Source organism: Festucalex cinctus, chromosome 10 (assembly GCF_051991245.1).
Source record: "Festucalex cinctus isolate MCC-2025b chromosome 10, RoL_Fcin_1.0, whole genome shotgun sequence".
Taxonomy (NCBI): Eukaryota; Metazoa; Chordata; class Actinopteri; order Syngnathiformes; family Syngnathidae; genus Festucalex; species Festucalex cinctus.
Genome location: NC_135420.1, coordinates 15,184,469 through 15,206,901, shown reverse-complemented (window position 1 = coordinate 15,206,901; position 22,433 = coordinate 15,184,469). Strand labels below are relative to the sequence as shown.

The 22,433-nt window shown below is 36.4% G+C and overlaps 2 protein-coding genes across 2 annotated transcripts in view; one reads left to right on the top strand and one right to left on the bottom strand.

Annotated features, from left to right (window-relative positions):
• adgrl2a (adhesion G protein-coupled receptor L2a) overlaps nt 1-2,533 on the bottom strand; it is a 271,298-nt gene extending 268,765 nt beyond the window's left edge. The window contains exon 1 of the mRNA XM_077534344.1: nt 2,381-2,533. The gene's annotated coding sequence lies outside the window, so the exon portion shown is untranslated. The remainder of the gene's footprint in view (nt 1-2,380) is intronic.
• On the top strand, nt 902-22,254 carry adgrl4 (adhesion G protein-coupled receptor L4). The gene is made up of 16 exons (XM_077534348.1): nt 902-1,117; nt 1,288-1,437; nt 5,914-6,063; nt 8,206-8,355; nt 8,507-8,577; nt 10,796-10,975; nt 11,083-11,266; nt 11,334-11,447; nt 12,943-13,142; nt 15,226-15,405; nt 15,482-15,685; nt 18,274-18,494; nt 20,602-20,668; nt 20,755-20,846; nt 20,917-21,085; nt 21,879-22,254. Exons 1-16 carry the CDS (start codon nt 1,003-1,005, stop codon nt 21,939-21,941), a joined length of 2,310 nt encoding a protein of 769 aa, XP_077390474.1. The 5' UTR covers nt 902-1,002; the 3' UTR covers nt 21,942-22,254.
• Nucleotides 22,255-22,433: the final 179 nt, after the last annotated feature.

Genomic DNA, 22,433 nt, shown 5'->3' with positions numbered 1-22,433 from the left:
CCACAAACATTATATTCCAAATTAAATTTTGCAAAGGCAGTAACTGGTTAAATGATTTTTATTTTATTTTATTTATAAAAATAACACATTTTGATCAAATAAGTGTTATACAAAAATTGACCTCAGTATGGATGAGATGAAAATGTTTTCATAATTCCAATTCAATGAATATAAATTGGAAAGATTTTGAATTGTCATAAAGTGAAATAAGTCAGGTTTTCATAAATGTAAGAAAATACTTAAATAATTCATGAGCCCAGTAAATTTAAAGAAAACCGTAAGATACAAAAAAAAATTTCTTGTTAATTTATGGGAAAATGCGCTATTAAAATAATCGATTAATTTTTTTTTTAATCAATATCACGCTCAAAAAGGAAAATCAATTCGATATTGATTATTCATTTTTTTAAATCAACACTAATATTATGATAAAGAAAAAATATTCATATAATAAGACATTTCTGAATAATAATATACTGAAAATGTCATGAAATTGCTGCATATTGCTAAATTGTATGAAAATGTCAGCAAATACAATTAACTACAATTATTAATAGGAGCAGCTAAGATCTTGTCCAGTCATGAAAACGCAGCAAGATGACAAGACACTGTTAAGTTACCCACTCGGGCTTGTGTCGTTGAAGATGGCAACAGTGGAGTTATGTAAATTTATCTGCGGAAGGGAGGAGGTCATCCTTGACTCCAGCCATAGTCTGAGTTGTTATGTCCTGAGTAAAACCTCATTGGACGATTGGAACAATGGCAACAGAGGCTTTCCAAAGGGCAACATGAACCACAGGAAGACTAGAAATACAAAGACAAATGCTTCGAAACATTACACAGTATACTGTATAGTCGTTGTAGTAAAGTGAAGAAGCACTTCGTGGAGAGTATTAAGTACACAAGGGACTTTGCTGCTATAGTCTTTTTTTGTAAGAAGCAGATTAAAGATCAAGACAGGAAGGGCCAGGTTTAGGGAAACAGGAAAAGTGATGCAAGGAAATGGACGACGTCAGAAGCCAGCCCACTAAGCACAGTCTCCTAAAAGCCAAATTCAGAACCGGTGCAATTATGAAGTCTTCGCTGTGGTCACCGATGAAACTAGTACTTTTGGCAGGTATGTGAATCAAGCAAAATTTAATGGGATTGAATGTTAACTTTAACAAATATTATCAATATTACCAGACTGTACTCAACCAACTTATGTAATGTACGTTACACCAATACAGAGACTAAAATGCTGTGGTCCATTTTCAAAGGTACAGTGTTGTGTTTGTGCCCGTACAGCATGGCTCTCCAGTATGATGGATCCCTGCCGATTCTCTGACATTTGTAAATCTTGCCACAAACTTGCATCATGCAAGGCTTTGAATGGCTCCAACGAGGCTTGCTTTTGTCACCATGGATATACCGGAGATGGGACCACGTTTTGCAATGGTAAATAGCAATACACAATTATATGCATGTGGTGAATAATTCTACTGTTGATAGTGTTGTGTGCATGTTTTATATTTATTGACATTTTAAAATGTCGTAAATCTCACATTTAACAAATTACTGGTAGGTTGTCTGATTATTAAAACACATAATAATTGCAGCTATTTGAAATTTTCATATATATGCTAGTGGACCCTTTCAAAGCATGTGTCAAATGGGCTGAAAAATGATTAAGATTGAAAAGTTAAACAAGGGGCCTGTTCTATTTAATTCCATGAAAAGTGGTCATTTTATATATTAATATTGTTAAATAAGTTAAATATAGTAGAATCTCTTCACTTCTCTTCATCTTGCTTCACATTAACTTCAAGTGTGAAGTTCCCTTTTATATTATTACTTTTTTGAAAAATGTTGAATAATTAGTAGAGAAGTGTGAATTGGGAGAGTTAGTGCACTATAAACAAATAGTAGTACAGCAGCTTGATTTTTTGATATGTATGCAGGAAATTTAGCAAAATACAGTAAGTGCAAATAAAAAAAATGAAAAAAAAATGAAAAAATGAACCAGCTCTCTTTGGTCAAAAACTCAGCAGAGTCTGCTTTAAAATAAAACATAAACTTGTCAAAAAGAAAATAATATAGTCTCATTAATGTCATAATTGCTGGTGTCACAAGCAGTCAAACGGTTACAGAAGCTTGACCAGACCATGACTTTCATTTTACAAACAGTAAGAAACTGAAAGTAATTCAGCAAACAGGGTTTGCTTATTTGTAGATTTAACTAGGAGATCTTTGACTTTAGTCAAGCCCAAACAATAATGTGATTTCTATACCCGGTAGGCCTACCAGCTCAGTGTACTAACAAAGCTACAGTTTGGACAAAAAAGCTTGCATGTTTTAGTTATGAAAAGCTAGCCAACTTAGCGCCGAGTCAGTGTATTACCTCTGCTTCAAAGAGCTGCCTTCAGATTGGTGGTTGACATGGAAAACATCTTTTCGTTCCAGAAGTTTTTGTCATGGAAGCTTCTCTGACATTTTAGTGCTGGCACTGGCTCCAGGCAGGAAGTAGCTAGCTATGGTCCAGGTGCAGGTGGGTATCAGGAAAAGGTAGCAGGTGAAAGGTGAACAGTGCACCAATTGAAAGGGCCCAGTTTGGACATTTGGTTGGTTAGAGTTTGAGTTTGAAAACAGTGAGCCATTTAAATGTTTTGTAAGTTTGCGCTAATTGTCCATTTAAGCTAGTTATTTCACATTAACTAGTTATTTTTAATTTTTTATCTTGTTCACTATGATGAATATCATTGAAATGCTACAAGCTTTGCAACATTATGTTGGTCTTCATGATGTGTTTTTAGTGTGTAAATGCTTCCAAAGTAAACATCCTAGCACACACAATAACTATAGCTTGAGTAATACAAGGATACACCTTTAGAACTCTCTTATTTACAAATTCATAGGGTTGAATCAGCCTGTCTCATTTTTTTTTTTTTTTAATCAACTACAAGTAATGTTAAACTTGAATCAACCAAGCACATTACGATGGAGGTGTGTATGAAATTGGTGGCTAGGTGCTAAAATTTCAAGTTACAGAAATTTGGTGCCTCAGTTACAGTCATTATATCTTCCTGCACTGTTTAGAATGTTTCCCAATGAAACATACAATTAAGTATTATTTTCTATCGTGGGTTAGGGTAATAGGTAGGATACTCGATAATTTTTTTTTTTTTTTTCCAGACCAATATCAGTACGAGTACTCCTTTCTTGATTAAATCACTGATACCCCCAGTACTTTTTCATACATATAATAACCCCCCCCCCAAAAAAAAAAGTAAAGAATTTTTTTTTTTTTAAAGAAAGACATATACAATATAATTTTACTTAAAATTGTATGAAATTAATTGTAATGTTCATTTCTTCTAATTTATTGTTCTTAATCGTAAAACCGCCACAAGAGGTCGCCATTGCGAATACCGATACCTTGAAATAAGGCCGGGTATCGGTACTTGCCCATCCCATCACAGAAAAACAAGGTTTTTTATAACAATAATTTTATGTTTTCACAGTGTACTCATTGTAATGTGCTTCCATGTGGGAAAGAAGAGCCATTTTGCTTAGGCACTTTTCATCACTTTACTGAAAAATAGGAGAACAATCAACCACATAAACACATTGAGCACGCTCACTCAGGAGCTTCTACTTCTGGTGACATTTTATCTATTTATGCATTAGCATTATTACATTGCTAATATAACACATCTAATGGTGTCCCAAGTGTTTTTCACAGTGCTGTAAATTCAACTTCACACCACATATAAACACGACAGATGATTCTGGGACAAACAAGGTTGAATAAAGTTCAGTCTATAAATTTGCTATTAGGGCTGAACCTTGCTGTTTTTGTCACGTAAACAGAGAAAACCCATTTTTTATTTCAATGGTGCTGCAGATGAAACATGAAAGTGAGCACGCAGGCGTGATACTTGTGTCAGAGCGACTGCTAGAGCATCCTGTGCACGCTGCGAGGTATTTCCCTTTTGAATCCTAGTCACCTCTCATGAGAATGCAGGATATCCCCTCTTGGACAACCTTTGTGCATAAAGTACAGACGAGAGGAAAGACACAGTATTTGTCATACATAGACACATGAAAACAACAGTGGAAATTCAAGTCAGTTCCAGTAAATTGCATGGACAGAGGCGGGTTACGTCAACATCAGCTGAAATAATTCTAGTCAAAGATCGGCTGTTAAATTAATAGTATTTAAAGTACGATTAAACACACAACCCTAAAATCTTCCCGAACAAGGACGTTGCATGTAATTATTTGTAAGAACATTCCTCCAAGTCAAAACAAAAACCGTTTTGTTTATGACTCAGCGAATCCTATGTTTACACAGCATCCATCCATTTGATACATTTCATTTGCCTGTTTGTGAGATGCACATTCAAGTTAGAATGGTGTGCATTCTTCCCTTCAAGAGAGAAAAGAAAGTAAAACGTTGCACAATAAACAAACTTGAAATTAGCAATCCATCACACGTAGCAAAAGCCAAATGCTCAAACAATGAAATATAACATATAACGATCCCTAGTTACCAGTCAATTCACACATTTTTGACACACAGTTACCACAATAATAGGACACTTCACCATGATGTCACGAGTTCATTTGAGTGACAAACGCTGTAGTAATCTCAAATTGGCTTGGTACCACTCTGAAACAAACCCTTCAATGTTATTTGACCAAGACAAATACTATATACCGTAGTTTCCGCTCTATAAGGCGCACCGCATTATAAGGCGCACCTTTAATGAATGACATATTTTAAAACTTTTTCCATATATAAGGTGCTACAGTAGAGGCTGGGGTTACGTTATGTTTCCATTAGATGGTGTTGCGCTAAAGGGAACGTCAACAAAACAGTCAGATAGGTCAGTCAAACTTTATTAATATATTAAAAAACAGCTTTCTGACAACTCCATTCACTCCCAAAATGAATAAACAGCTGTTTTATTATTTTCACTGAGGTAAAGTATTAGTATTAGCTAGCGATCCAAGATGGCGGGATTTTCCGCGCATGCGCATCACCGATCGTGCAGGGTCACCGATAGCGTCTTGACAGCGAGGCCTGTTGCGGCTCAATATTGATCCATATATAAGGCGCACTGGATTATAAGGCGCATGGTCAGCTAAAATTGAAGGCTTTTAGGTGCGCCTTATAGTGCGGAAAATACGGTACTTGGATTATGTGAAATGTCAAGTCATAAAGATGAATGCTTTGGAGTTAAACTGCTTGGAAGAGAGAGACCCAATGTCAACTGTAATTAAACTTTTCGACAGGTGAATTGAAAAATAGACATAGCGTAAATGTAGACATTTAACATTATCATTGAGGGACTGACTAATTCATTCTGGAGATAGAAATGAACCTTAATCTAGCATACCACCATAGTTTGTAAATGAGTCCAGTCTACCAATGATTGACTCTTTTGATGATTGATGCTTTTTGACATAGAATCTGTCAGGCTATGTCGATGACCAATTTCCATACTATAGCTAAGAAGGCAGTCACTGAAGGAGATTGAATCTTCGGTTGCTTGGATTAAAGGCAGAGACAGGCTCTTTTGACGATGAACTGGATAATGTAATGTACTCTGCTAAGCTAGCCATTAATACAACTATCAATGATGATGAAATCTTGAAATTACGTCAGGTGCGTATACCTGGTGGCACAACCACAAACATAATTTATGTCATTGTTTTTGTTTCAGATTGCCAACAATGGTTTTTGACTATCTCTAATAACTGTCTCTGCCAGCTGGAGTCAGCCTAAATAAACCAAAACGTATAGCTTGTCTTGAAACATCAACTTGGTACTTCCTGCTGTTTTCTGTTGTCTTCTTCATGAACCAGTTAAGTGACTGACTCAGAGATGGTTTCCCAAGTAACTGTATTGTTTGTCTCTTCTTGCCACAGATGACAACGAATGCCAGAATGTGACGAACATCTGCGGCAACAAAGGCAACTGCACCAATACAATGGGCAGTTACTACTGTACGTGTTTGCCGGGTTACACTTCAACTGGACAGGCCAAGTTCCAGACCAATGATGGCACTGAGTGCATAGGTAATAATGGTACATTCTGAAAATGTACTTTTAATCATGCATGTTGTACAGAACAAAGAAGTACAAAGAAACTGGAAGTCTTGAAGAGCCGTAGCAAAGTGCACAGAACTTCAAATTTAGTGTTACGTGCTGAGGTTGGATCCTAAAGCACAGACACAAATAAGATTTTAACTATTTATTCACATCCAGAGGCGTGGAACAAACTTGACTAGATGAGAAACAAAGAGCATTGCACAGAAGAACAGTGGTAATAATCTGACAAACACGCTTCTCAGACAGCTACTACAGACCGTGAATCGATCTGATTAGTTTTGACTAAGTAAAGTATTAAAGATTGACATCACAAAGCTCCTGACATCACATAGATGTCACGTAACTTAAAACCAGTTCAAACTAGATGCTGTTACATCAATTCAAAACAGACACTTGACCTCAGTTCAAATGACCAGGTAAAGGATTAAAGATTCTTGACATCACATAGCTCCTGACATCACATAGCTTAAAACCAGTTGAAACTAGATGCTGTTACATCAATTCAAAACAGACACTTGAGGTCAATGAACCCAAACTTAACAGGTCATGAACCCAAACTTAACCCTGGTGTGACCCAGACATAACATTTACAAGTGTTCTCCTGATCTTCACTTTATCCAGACTCAAAGATGAAGTCAACCCAAAAATATTCTTTACAATAATATTTTCTATGCAGCCCCACTAGTCTAAACACATATTTCTGATTAATATTGTACAAAGTATTTGTTGAATATGAATAAAGCAGCAAAATCCATCTGTTTTTAATCGCTCTCAGAGGGCGGCCATTTTACCACTTGCTGTCAACTGTAAATGACATTACAGTTGCTCAGGTCTCAGGGAATGACCAATAACGGCTCATCCGTTTTCCGAGTTTGGTCATGTGACGTTCACAAGTTGAGCCATGATTGGTTGGTCCCTGAATCCTGAACAACTCTCATGTCGTTTTCAGCCAACAGCAAATGGCAAAATGGCCGCCGACAGAAAGGGATAAAAATGGGTGGTTAATTGATATCATCAAAATAATCAAAACAAACAGCTATTTGCATCAGATTTGTTAGAGCTGCTTGTTTTTTGCTTAAACCAAAGCATCACTGAATGGTCGAAGCTCCACAATATGTAACTAAGTCAGTTATTTATTTACCATTTGGTCTTCTTTTCATATGGACTAAAACTAGGAAGTGTTCCGCCTCTCGTTATTTGTTGACTTTTAAGTGTATGACCAGCTGCAAGGAACTTTGCTTAGTCTGGCAATTTTGTATGGTGTCAAAAAATGATACCGGTATAATCATGGGTGTGGTATGATATGACAGCATGATAGTATTGTTTAATACACACGGGGAAAATATTTGTAAGACTTCTTATTATCCAAGTGGTTGATTTGCAAGGAAAAAAAAACAAAAAAAACAACAAAAAAACAATAGTTAATGTTAGAAAATTAGCTTATGTCCTAAAAGTCGAGTAGCTTTTAGTTATCATTAAAGTAGTTCAAATAATTTAATGACTTCAAGAATGGCATTGAAATTGAGGATTAAGGTGATTACAACCCAAAATGGTAATTGAGAATATTAGCAACAGCATTAAATAAAGCCTGAAGAACTTGAACTGATGTTGTGATGTGTGATTTCCTTTGTGTCATTATGGTAATGTATTTGCAAATGACTGATTTACCTTCTCAACGCGTGTGAACAGCTGTTGGGTGTTAGCTGCTGGAACGGCGTGTTGAATGTGCGAACTGTTTTGTCTTTCACTGAACTATGGAGGATAAACACATTGGAGGTGCTTCTTCCCCGGGCCTTTCGCTTCCTCCCCATCTGCCGCTCTGAGAATTCACTCGAGAACTTTGGCTCAATATGCAGCATGAACAACAACACCTTCGTTGCAAATGTGCAACTGTAGTTCTCAGCCCACACACATAATGAAAACATGTAGTCCACCTTATGCATCATTAAGGATATGTCAAATGAAATCAAGTTATCAATTACAATGCTTAGATTTGATTATGTGTCATTACGTTATGTTATGTGCTTGGCTCTCTCATATGCAGAATCGCCTTTAATTGCATTGTGTTTGCTTGAAACTGAAGGTGAGCTCTTTGTGTGCATTATTCAGACGTTGATGAATGTGAGGCAGGACAAGCATGCGGACCGAACTCACACTGCCATAATATCAATGGATCTTTCTATTGCACTTGTCAGCGTGATTACATCCCAACTTCTGGCACTAAGCACTTTCATCCCGAGCAAGGTGGAAGATGTAAAGGTCAGTATGAGAAGGAAGAATACGCATGCACGCACGCTCGCCGCATTTGCTCATACGCAGCCCAGTGATGATGTTGCATCAAGTTCAGACTGGTGAAAATGATGGAAACAATGCTATGTTCTAGCTGATTTTTCGAATTGTTATTTTTCAGATCATCCCCAAAAACACTGCCATGACAACGTTGGTTGCATCACACAGACGGTCAATAAAACACTTGAATATGTAAGTAAACAGATCTGATTTATTGACTTCCTTGACAACGAACAGATAATCATGAAACTGTATTTTTGATGCAAGTGACCACATCATATCATCATATCTAAGTTTGCAGATCTCAATGGCAATGCATTGGACTGTGTTTGAAAATGACTCAAAATGACTACTCACTTGATTTAGCACCCCTGTACAATATAATTACATGAAATGCAAGCGCTATGTAGATCTAATAACCGGCCTTGTTTGTTTGTTTTCCACAATGCATTCAAATATAGACAAAAATGATTTGTAAGCAATCATTTCACTGTGAAAATTGGACTCCCTCTGAAGCTCAAAGCTTATAAACTGGGGTCCAACAACCCACCACCAACACAATTGACATTGCAAACCCAATTAGGTTGATATCCACATGATTTACAAAACTTGCAATGAAAGGTATTCCCATCCCATTTTACAAGAAAAGAATAATTTCCAGTGTGATCCTGAGACAATTTTTGAAAACTATGTTCCTGTTTACATTTTTATCAGGTTTAACTCTCGTAACCTCTGCTCATGTACAAGAGAGTTTCAAACGCTGAAATAAACTGAAAAGAAACTAGGCCACAAAATCATCAGGTGCATATCTCCTAAGTTGTGTTTCAATTTTCTTATGGTAAAAGAGGATGAATGTTTTATATCATTGTCCAGGTCATTCCACATTTACACATATACTAAAACAAGTACATGTTTCCTATATTTCCCTTTTAACAGCATTCTATTTCTGTTATTTAGTGGATGAGATGAAGAGAATAGTGGAACAAGTTCACATCAACAACCATTTACTTTGTGAACCACATTGTACACTAGACTAAGTCCAATTTCTGGAGAAATTGTGTGGGAATGCTGAAAGCTGAATGCTAATAGCGGAATGCTAAGATTTGAATGCATGTGGAATGCTGATTAAATAAATTGAGAGATAAATTATGACCTCCTGGGTACTGGACAATGCACTTTACCAACTGTGCCATCGAGCAGTATCAGACAACTGGTAATGATGATAAGTTATATGTATGGAAGTGGGCATAGAAAGTGATATTGAGAAAAAGTTCAATGTGTGTTCCATTGAAAATGAATGGGGAAAAGTTGATATTAAACATTAAATTGTGTAAATATTGTAAGTAATGTGAAATCAGACACCGCCACATAGTAACATTATTAATTGAAAGAATTTTGTATGCAAAAATTAGCCAGTCCAATTACTATGTTAAACAAAATGGAACACTTTCTTAACTTTGGATCATTTATATCACATGTCCGAGTAACAGCAAATCAATTTAATTAATTATGCACGAATATAAAACACAGTGACTTTTGTAAAAAGGTCATTCTTCACTCAGTGATACTTTTTAATTAAGCACCTTAACTTTAAATAGGAAAAACAACAGATTGTCTCAACTGCACAACACAGAATATGCTAATTAAATTCTGGATGCAGGACGGGTGTTATCAAGTCAACAGCTCGAAATTAGACACCTACCATATGGAGGACTATATATTACTTTTTATAACAGTTTTTATTTTAACCTTTATTTATGTATTTATTTTAGCAGTTTTGGTCCTCTATACAACTAATAGAACCAACACATCTACTTCAATTCTGGTGGATATCCTTTTCCATCTCCATCCTTTCAAAAAAGTGTCACAAAAGGACAAAGGAAGAGGCAAAACTGACACACAGAGTTAATGTTTCATGATGGTTGAACTGATGTCTACTGCGGTGCACTGATCAGAATAGATTTTACAAGTATAATTCACTTTGAATTGTTTTTGGTCTGAAGGTGCATGAAAAATTCAAACTTCAGGGTACCACTGGATTGTGTTTTAACACCATTTTCAGTTTTGATATTTGATTTCTTTATTTAGGTACACAAGATAAGTTTTAGGACTATCTCAGTTTGAGTTGACATTACAGCAAACCAAAACAACAATAATAAAAATAGTTATTACTTCTGTGACGGTGTCAAACAAAACTCAGCTTTGTTATCCTTGTTTTTGATTCAAGTCTTATATTGGAGCTCATCAGACTTTACAGGTGCGTCTGAAGGTGAAGAGGTGGAAACCAATTTAACAAAAAAAACAACCCACACTGTTTTCTACCTTAGTTCTTCCTTATATCTTTTCTCCAATCAAAATGAATTGTCCCGCTGAACGCAATGTTAGTTTGCTTTCTTTGCTGCCCTTTTAGATGAGCAACCTGACTGAGCCCCTAAGCCTACTGAATGAAATTGCTCAGCAGTCGTCCGGGGATCTGACCTCTGTGGAAGTGATTGCGTATGTCGAGGCCCTGAGCCGGTCCGCGTCGTTGCTGGCCATGGAAGGAAAGGATCAGCCTGTCCAACCGGCTGTTGTCCACTCAACTCTCACAGTAATCCTCACTCACTTGTTTCATTTTTCTTACTCACTGATCGGCCACTTATCTTGCAGGATTTGTGGCAAGCATAACGTGATTGTGGAGTATGCTCTTGTCAACAGAAATTAGTGAAAGCGGTAAACAACTTGGTAGAGAAGGATGAGGTGATAGCATGGAGCAGGATCAGTGAGGAGCGCCGGGAACGAACCGTCACCAAGCTGCTGCATGCTGTTGAAGAAAGTGCTCTTAGCTTGGCTCGCAGCCTCCAATCGTCCAATGAGCTTCAAATTAAAGACACACAAATGGGTAAGGTCATTATTTTCACTTTGAATAGTGTTAATCAATGTTAACCTCTCTTAATCCTCTTCAACAGAAATGAGACTGTTCACTTTTGATGCTAATCACAAAAAAGCCACATTGTCATCCACTATGGGAGGGGACATCGTGACTCTAACTCCAAAGATGAAACCAAAGGAGGATAGAAACGGTGAGTCTAATCTTGGTTATATGACAGAAAGATGCTAGTTTATGGACGGTAGAAAAAAAAAAATTGACAACCACTGATCTAAGAGCATAAAAAATAGTAATTACTTAACCTTAATTCAAGACCCAATAAAGTGAAATCATCCACCTGTTATGAAATACATTATGTTTGCATATAATTGCTGAAAACATGTTCAATTACTGAGAACGATGTACAACTAGCTACGCCATACCCCCAAAAATGCATCTTCTCTGGATCCCTTAATTTACAGAACAACTTCTTGTTATTATTTAACTCATTCACAGCCGTTGACAGCTCTAAATGTCAGATTTTTTTTTTTTACTGGGATGGCACTGAATGAGTTAACTTGGCAAGCAAGGAGGTGCCACCATGGCCCGTACACTGAGCAAGCTACATCCTGGAAGCCTGTTAGCTAACATGCTAGCTGGTGGTTAGCACCTCTCATCATAGCATGGAAATCCCCACGATGACCCGCTGGACTATTACTAACATTGGAGGCTTTAAGTGAGAGTGTGTATTATTTAGCGCCATCTCGTGATAAATAAATAATCATTCATTAAGAAAAAAAAACAAAAAAACAAAACTATTAATTTCAATAATATGCAAACAAATATGTTCTATCACATCAACATACATTGTTTAATATAATTGTAGGTCTAGTAATCGCTAATTATATTACATAGGTTGTGTCATGCCTTAGAGAAAGTTGACATGTTTCGCCGCCATCTTTCTGCTACAAAAACTTCACAAACATCTCTGGTGGTGCTGGGCAGCTAGTGTCGGACCAAAGTGGTCGACCGCCGCTTACCTTCTGGGGCCTGCAGATGGTCGCGGCTAAGTCCCTCAGGCTTTTGCAAGCTTCTCCCACTAGCTGCTCTTGTTAGCCGCTCCAGCTAGTTCTTGCTAGCCGCTCCATCTTGCTAGCCACTCTTTTGCCGCTCCAGCTGCTCCTCCTCGTCGGGCTGCTCGCTCCAAATAATAATTGGTAGCCTCGTGAAGCGTGGCCTAAAATGGCCACAAATGTATTCTAATAGTTCACCACTAGATGGCACTAAATAATACACACTGTCCCTTTAAGCGGATACAATTTTGCAGCTCAAACGTGTTGGTTTAAGAAAAGTCTTTCAGTTTACAGCGACTTTAAAGTCAATGTGTCAAGATGTGTTGTAGTCACAACATATTTACAATTGTACTGAAAAAAAGTTTGACCTGTGTTAAACAGGAAGCAATGAATTCAAAATGAGGTACTGACCACAATGTGGATCGGTGAAATAATTGATCAAATGTGGTAATATGAAATAAAAAGATTAACTACATCAAATATGGAAGGGGGAAAAAAACAAATATTTATGAGATATTGGATGTTGACACATTTCAAATGTCAATTTTGTGAAATCCGACACTCCTTGTCCGTCAGCAAAGACAGCCAAAGAATGAGATTTAACCATGTGTTCGCTCAACTTGTGTTGTCCATCAGAGAGCGTGTCAGTGGTGTTTGTGCGATATGACAGCATGGGAGACATCCTGAAGCCGAGCATCGACCCGGGTGTCACCGACTACTCGCGCTATGCAGAAACGGGGGAAATCACTGTCAATTCCCAAGTGGTGGCAGCGGCCGTCAAACCTGCTGACGTTTACCAGCTTGACCATGTCATCTTCACTCTGAGGCACGTTGAGGTAAAGATGAACGGGCACGCTGGCTCTCACTCAATATGCTGCTGCTGCAAATTTGCGGCACAGAACCTTTTTTGTGGGGGTGTACCCCTTAATATCTGGTCATTCTGCTGGAGTAAGCATCTTTGTGCTTCACCTTACTAAAACATTGCTTCCCGGCAGTTTTATTCAGTTTAAAATATTAGATCCAAAACACCAATAAGAATAACTACTGCGAGACTTGCATCTGTTGTTGTGCCAATTAACGTTTGGATTCTTATGAAGTACTTGGGCTACAATTAAAAGAAAAAAGTTAACAAAAATTTACTTAACAAGGCAAATTGCACAATACTACATGTGTAAAACATTCATGAGTAAATGGCTGAATCCAGTTCCGGGAATAAATAATGCTCATACAGTCACATTCAAATGTCAGGTTTACCTGTTTGACATCTATTAACACGACACAAAAAGGAGAGAAGACACTCAGTTCAGGGCTCGCGAGGATAGAGGAGAGGAACTGACTGATACAATTCACTCCTGCACTTGCTGAATATTCCTCTCCTCACCCTCTCTATTTATTTTGTTTTCCACGCCCCAAGTTACATGGGTGTTCTAACCCTAAAAATGCAAATGCAAGACATAGTTGGAACACAGTGTACTTGTTTGTCTATGTGTTGTGCTTGCGAGTGGAAGATTGCTGAGTACATGTGTGGTCAAGTTTGCAATCATTTCTTAACAGAAAACAAGCGACCTCAGCAGACTGGCTAGAACTATTCTGCTGCGTTAGATGTTGTGGTTCTTCAGCTTTTGAGTCATATTCAAATAGCCAGGCTATGTGAGTGTGAGTGCAAAGCAAAGCATTCTTCATTGCAAGCGGACGCAGTTCGTTACAACAAATTTATGATAACTTATTTACACTTATTCCTACACTGATGATGGTGTTAAACATTGAGTACATAACTGTCAAATTTATACCAATATAGTGTAACTTCAATTCAATTATATTATTTTTTCATTCTTTCAAAAAGAAATGAAAGGGGCAGAAAGAAGTGAAACGTGATGTTAGCCTCTGATCAGAAAAATAAATAAATAAATTAATAATAATAATAATAATAATAATAAAAATAATAATAATACAAAATAAATGACAGTAAGCAGTCAAGGTGCTTCCATGGTAACAATTAAACAAAATGATATTTATTTTTCCAGTAATTGAGGTTTTATACATTTAAAAAAAAAAATACAAGTGGACTGAGATGATGTTTTATAATCCAGATTGTTCCACAAACTGACAACTTGAGTTGAAATACATTGTTCTTTTTGTTTTGTTCTGTATTTGTACTTGACCAAATTATACAAAATTCTTCTCGTAATATTAAGATTTTATTCTAGAAAAAAATGTTTTTTAATTATATCTTAATTGTCCTGCTTTTTTTTTTTAATCATTTCTCATTTTTTAATTGTTTCCTGTCATGACTACAATGGGACTTTTACTTTCTTACTATAGTAAGTTTCTGACAGTATATTACTTTTTATTGATGTATTATTGAAGTTATTCATGCAGTTAATAACTAAAATAAAAAGAAAGTTATTTTAATTCAGTCGCTCCCTACTACATCTTTAAAGAATTTACTTAACACCTAAATATCTTATTTATTGATTGAATGAATTTTTATTTTTTATTTTATTTTTATTTTTATTCTTATTATTATTATTATTATTATTATTATTATTATTATGATTAGTATTATTAATTCAGTCTCTGGTGTAATAACCTTATTTATTGATTGATTGAATTCTTATTTATCATTTTATTATTATTCTAATTGTTATTATTAATTCAATCTCTGGTGTAATAACTTATTTATTGATTGATTTAATTATTTTTTTATTTTATTATCTGTTCTCATTGCTGCTGGACATGTAAATTTCCCAGAGGGAGCCATCCCAAAGGGATCAATAAAGTCAAGTCTAAGTCTAAGTCTATCTCACTTAACTATTCCACCTTAAGACCCAAACTGCAACAACAGAATGCGGTACCGCGAGTATCCAATTTTCCAAAGTATCCAAAACTGTATTTTTTATTTCCTTTCCTCCTCCAAAGCCCGTCGACCTCAAAACCGATGTGACCAAATGCGCCTTCTGGGAGTACACGACCGACAGCCTGCAGGGTCACTGGGCCACGCACGGCTGCAAGACCGTGCACGTCAACAGCAACGAGACCACGTGCACCTGCAACCACCTCACACACTTCGCTATCCTCATGTCGTCGGGGCGAGCCAATGTAAGGCTTGATGTTCAAGTGAAAACACAAATGAAACTGGAAATAACGACGCCATCCGTTTCTCTTTACGTGCCAGTTTGTCGCCCACCAAACCGTCCTGACTCGGATCACGCAGCTGGGGATGATCATCTCCCTCATCTGTCTGTCCATGTGCATTTTCACCTTCTGGTTCTTCAGCGAGATCCAGAGCACCAGGACCACCATTCACAAGAACCTGTGCTGCAGTCTGTTCATGGCCGAGTTCATCTTCCTGGTGGGGATCAACATGAACACGCATAAGGTGATGAAAAAAAACTCACGTGGTCACTAATACAGTCTTTCTCAATCAAATCCACTTTATTTCTGTTGCACATTTTATAAACAAGTGTTTCCTAAGTGTTGCACATTAAGATCTGCACGCTATCATTTATATCAAATCTAGTAACACCAACTATAAAAATAACAAACCATCAATAAAATACTAAAATACAATAAATAAAATAAATAATATAAATTTAAACCATGCTCCGTCTCTTATCCTGAAATAGATTGCAAACCACATGCAAATATTCCCTAAAAATTATTTAAAAAAAAAATATTGAATGGAATTATGGAAACAATTCAAAAAGAGCTCCTAAAATATTGAACCACATTGCTGAACTCATATCTGGACCTGCAGTTTACCATGTTCCCTCCCATTTCTCACCTGTACCCGCAGTTTACTAATCTGTAAACAAAAATATGTAAGGGAACAGATTGCTCATCTGTAAACAAAAATCTGTAAAGGAACGGAGTAGTAAACTGAGGGTACAAATTATTAAAGTGAGGTAACAGTAAACTAAGATTACAGGTTTATAAATTGAGGATACAAATTAGTAAACTGAGGGAAAAAGATTACAAAACTGAGGTTACATATTAGTAAAGTGAGGTAACGAGAATACAAAATTGCAAACTCAGTATACAGATTAGTAAAGTGAGGTCACAAATTAGTCTGAATGTACAGATTAGTAAATTGAGGGGAAAGATTAATGGATTGAGGGAACATATTACTTAACTGAGGATACAGATTAGTAGGTAACAGATTTGTAAACCGAGGTTACTGATGAGCAAAGTGAGGTGACAGATCAGTAAAACGAGGTTACATTTTACTAACGTGATGTAACAGATTAGTAAATTGAGGTAACAGATTAGTAAAGTGAGGTAATAGATTACTTAACTAGTAAAGTAAGGTAACAGTTTAGTAAATTGAGGTTTCAGATTAGTAAAGTGAGGGACTAGATTACTTAACTAGTGAAGTGAGATAACAGATGTAAATTGAGGTAACAGATTAGTAAAGTGAGGTAATAGATTATTTAAATTGAGGGAACAGATTCCTTAACTAGTAAAGTGAGGTAACAGATTAGTAAATTGAGGTTACAGATTAGAAAACTGGGGTTACAGAGTAGTAGTAGTAGTAAATTGATGAAATAGATTACTCAAATCAGTGTAAATATTAGTAAAGTGAGGTAAATTATTAGTACATTGAGGGAACATATTGCTAAAGTGAGGTACATATTAGTAAAGTGATGTAACATTAGTAAATTGAGAGAGATTACCAAAGTGAGATACAGATTAGCAAAGTGAGGTAATAGATTTGTAAATTGAGGGAACAGATTATTAAACTGATGGTACCAATTTCTAAAGTGAGGTAACAGATTAGTAAATTGTGGGAACAGATTATTAAATTGACAGTACAGATTAGTAAATTGAGGGTAGATTAGCAAATACTATTTTTTTTTCTCATATCCTGGCACCAGGGCTCTTTAGTATTTTTACTAAAAAGTTCAATTGCATTGAGGAAAAAGCATATATTCAACAACATTTTGTGAAACAAAATCACACTAACAACCCCCATTACACTTTCAATCTTGGACAAATTAATGGAGGGTGCTCAAGCATCCTGTGGAGTGCACACATCACATTTTGAGAATGCTTCCATTTCATTTTCTATGCAACTGTTCCTGTTCAGGGTCGTGCGAAGCTTTCGCCCACCCCAGCCGAAATTGTGTGAACGGCACTGGTTGCAAGTCTATCACAAGGCACATAAAGAGGCAGACAACCATTCGCACATTCACACAGTCTAAGTGGGAATCGAGCACACGCAGTCCTATCAGACGACGACACTGCCATTGGCGAGTGAGGAAAAGCAGTATACAAAAGGTGCATGATGGACAGCAAAAAAGAACAGCTACTGTATTACATCATCATCATCATCAGCTTCATCTGTGTCTTCTTAAAAATGTCAACATTTCAGCCTAAAAGAACCCCACTTGGAACTTGAAAGCATTTGCAAAATGTATGTGTGGAGTCAAACTCGTGAACCGCAAAATGTGAATGCAAATTTCAGTCTTTCCATTTAATTAATAGTGAATAAAAAAAAAAAGAAAAGTTTCTGCTGTTTATTGTATCTAAACAAATCAGTTAAGGTCGGCACCAACAGAGAGTGTCTTTTGAAATGTTGAAATAAAGTAAAGGAAGGAAGAAAAATCAACATGCTAATGTCCCTCTGTTGGGTGTTTGGAATGAGAACAATGATGTTATTTTCCTTTTAGTCATGATTTAACGCGCCATTCAAAATCGAGTCTCATATTCAACTCTGTGGGCAAACTGTGTTTTTTCACACGCGGAACTCACTTCATTGCTTTTCTAAATTTGTATCTATCATTTTTATTGTCTCGTTATATTGCGATATAATTTAAGTTTTATGGTTACATGGTCGCGGTGCAGGAAATGTGCGGGGCTAACATGAAAATCAACATTTAGCAACACTTTTATATGTTTTCAGGTCATTCAAATGGCCTTTCAAATGAAATATTCTCTCTCTGTCTCCCATTCTTTGTTTCCTGGCAGCTCTTTTGCTCGGTTATTGCGGGGCTGCTGCACTATTTCTTCCTGGCGGCCTTTGCCTGGATGTGCGTGGAGGGCATCCATCTGTACTTAATAGTGGTTGGCGTCATCTACAACAAAGGCTTCCTGCACCGTAACTTTTACATCTTCGGTTATGGAAGTCCGGCGGTGGTCGTGGCCATCTCAGCCACGCTGGGTTCCAAGTATTATGGCACGGATAAAATGTGAGCGTGGATATTTTGTCTTTTCATTTGATGATGCGTTTACAAAGAATTGTGGCCATAAATGTGTGCAAAAACACCTTCACTAAAACTCAAATGTTATGTTTTTAGGGTTCCGTTGTTCTTTAAAGCATTTGAATACATGGCTTGCTTGGGACAATTAGATAGCCTCATTTAAATTAATAATAATTTAAGTTATACGGAACAGATTTATTTACATTAACATGTAGCACCATATAATGTAATAATGTATTGAAAATGTAATTATGAAAATTAATAAAAACTTGCACCTAAAATAAAAAATGTAATAAATCCTGATAGTGTGAATAATTTCACCAATGTAATACAATTACTAACTGATATTGTAATAACATTATTACGATAATGTAATACCTCAGTTATTACATTATTGGAGCTGTATTAGCTTTAAAAGTGGATCTTTGTTTTCTCAAAACTGATAAACCTTGACAGATAATGTAATAAATGTATATTTACAGTCCAAAGTTCTACACTGTGTTCTGAGAATCCAAGACTGTATACATTTACAGTAAAAATTGTAATGTCATAATATTGGTGTTAAATGTTTCAGAGTTGATTTTATCCCTCTCGTCTGATAATGATAATAAAGTCGCCAATGTAATAAAATACAATAAAAATTCTGATTGATATTGTAGTAACATTTTTGCTGATAATATAATACCTTAATTATTACATTATTGGAAAGTTATTCGATTTATAGGTGGACCTTTTTTTCTCAAATCTGATAAACCTTGACAGATAATGTAATAAATGTTTTACAATCCAAAGTTCTACATTTTGTGTTTTGAGAATCCAAGACCTGCGATTGGCTGGCAACCAGTCCAGGGTGTCCCCCGCCTACTGCCCAGAGCCAGCTGAGATAGGCGCCAGCACCCCCCGCGGCCCTTGTAAGGAATAAGCGGTCAAGAAAATGGATGGATGGATGGAGAATCCAAGACTGTTATATACATTTACAGTAAAAACTTTAATTTTAAAATTTTGGTCTTAAAATTTCAGTTTTGATTTCAGCCCTCAAAGTGTATTTTTAACACTGTCTGACTCACATTTGTAATTGGAGGTCAGTGTTGGACTTATTTGCTAGAGTTGATTTATTTTCGTGTTAAAACCAACTCTGCAGAGAGTTATTTAAACTATGCGCTGCCCACTTGATTAGAACTGCTTTGCCGCAATGACTTCTGCGATATGATATATTGTATCTGATTTAACAATGTAATAAGGTAGTAATTATCGTTAAATGTTATTACTATAATCAGTCAGGATTTTTTCTTTTATTACAGTATTGGTAAAATTCTTACATTATTTGGTTTTATTACAATTTTGATCAAGTTAAGTGCAAATTTAATTACATTTTCAGGCATGATTACATTTTCAGTAAAGTATTACATTATAGGGTGCTCCAAAGCTTTTACTGGGCTGACCCAAACAAGGCTCTATTGATTTAGATCAGGAGAGCTATAGAAGCTATATAAAAAATTAAAAAAAAATCCTGACTGATATTGTAATAACATTATTACAATAATGTAATACCTTAGTTATTACATTATTGGAGCGTTATTTGATTTATAGGTGGATCTTTTTTTATAAAAACCGATCAACCTTGAAAGACAGTGTAAATAAATCTTTTTATTTTCAGTCCAAACTGCTTTCGTTTGTGTTTTGAGAATCTAAGATTATTTATAGTAATCATTGCAGAGTTAATCAAAGTAAACTCCGCCCACTTGTTTAGTAGCTGATGTAACAATGTAATAAGGTAGTAATTATCAGTGAAAATGTTATTACACTGTCAGTCAGGACTTAACCTTGTTAGTGAAATTATTACATTAATTGGTTTCATTACATTTTTGATCAAGTTGCAAATTGAATTACTTTGCAGGCATAATTACATTTTCACTAAAGTAATACATTATAGGGTGCTACAAAGCATCTGTTTGTATTTGTTGGTTGCTGACCCAAACAAGGCTTCATTGATTCCGATCAGGAGAGTTATAGAAGCTGAGGCCCGATGATAAAAGGCAGGCAAAATTCAATTAATCAAGGTTGCTAATTGGGACATGTCGCTTTTGTATTTCAGGTGTTGGCTGAGCACAGAGAACCACTTCATATGGAGTTTCATCGGACCCGCCTGTTTGATCATTCTGGTCGGTTCTTTTCGCAAAATAGCAAGCAAGCACAAAAGTCGAAATTGGAGGGAGATTGCGATGTGATTGTTTTGATCTCCACTCAGGTGAATCTGCTGGCCTTTGGCGTGATCATCTACAAAGTGTACCGACACACGGCGGTGAAGAAGCCTGAAACGAGCCACTACGAGAACATCAGGTGAGATTAGCAACACATAATCAGTCTTGCGTTGTCCATCAGTGCGATTGCGTAACTTGTGACCGCTCAGGTCGTGTGCCCGCGGAGCCATCGCGCTGCTCTTTGTGCTGGGTGCCACTTGGACCTTCGGGGTGCTGCACATCGTCTACGAGAGCACGCTCACCGCGTATCTCTTCACCATCACCAACGCCTTCCAGGGCATGTTCATCTTCATCTTTCTCTGTGTGCTCTCCAGAAAGGTAATGTTGTCACATTCATTCGTACGGATGATGAAAGACTTTTCAGACACACCAGCAGAAATTGCACCCCGACCCCGACTAACTGGACGAGAGGCTGAGATATACAAGATTAGTCATAGCTTAGAAAAATTCAGTCTTTTAATTCGAATCAAACATTAACTCATTTGCTCCCAAAAACGTATAAGTACGTTCTATTTTAAATATTACCAGTGTCCCAAAGACATATTTGTGCATTTTTGTGTGTTTTATTTCTTTACGCTAGAACATACAGAAGGCTTTGATGCAGCCTCTGAACTGAAGAGAACGTTTGAAACAATGGTAGTTATTACAAAAACAGCCAGCGGGTGGCAGCAGAGTATAAGAGATCAACCAGGGCCATGTTGCAACAAGGTGTTTTCCCCACTGTTTTAAACAGATTTGTGAATAATGATAAAACTTAGCTATATTCTAATGCTAATTTCTGCAAAAGGGAAACGGATAGAAGTATACTTTTTTTCCTGATGAAAAGAAGAGACTCTAATCTTTCTTTTGGTACGTTCAAAGTTTTTTATAGCAATATGACACAATATTGTGTTCCAGTAAAACAGCCAGGAGCGAAGGGGGTTGCTTCAGTGAAAATGGCTGGGAGTGAATGAGTTAATTTGGAATATTGTTGAATATGTGTTGAAAAAAAAAAAAAAAAGTCTAATTTGGGACATATAACATTTTGTAAACTGAAAAAAATGAGGTTCAACTTTGCTTTTCTTAGACATAGCTGAAATATTGCTCATAAAAGTTCCATTGTTGTTTTCAGATTCAAGAGGAGTACTACAGACTTTTTAAAAATGTGCCATGTTGTTTTGAATGCATGAGATGAATTCAAGCGCCACATCAACTTGAACAATAATGTTGGAAACTATACTTTAAAACAAATGTAAATGTGAACAGTCATTTTAAAATCTCTCACTCCATACATTTTCTGTTTCGTTTTCTGTCTCAATGCATGCAATAAACAATGTCCATTCATCAAACCATTTCTCAGAGTAACCCAGCAATCGACATGCCTTTACCTTGTTATTCTTGTTTTAATTTAATTGTCCATTGTACTCTAAATAACATCACAGACCTACACCTGACCTACTCTTGTGTCTAAATGTTAAGTTAATAATAAAAAGAGTTTAGCAAACAAACCCTGCGTCGTTCATCCACAGTTATTAATTTGGGTGGTCAAAAACTCAGCTTCCGTGTTGGGCTTCAAGGGGAAATAGTGAACAATGGCGCCATCTAGTGGTCAAAGCTATGAACGCTCATCTCTGAACATGTCTTTCTGATTTGTATTTGATTGTTTATTAATATTATTATTATTATT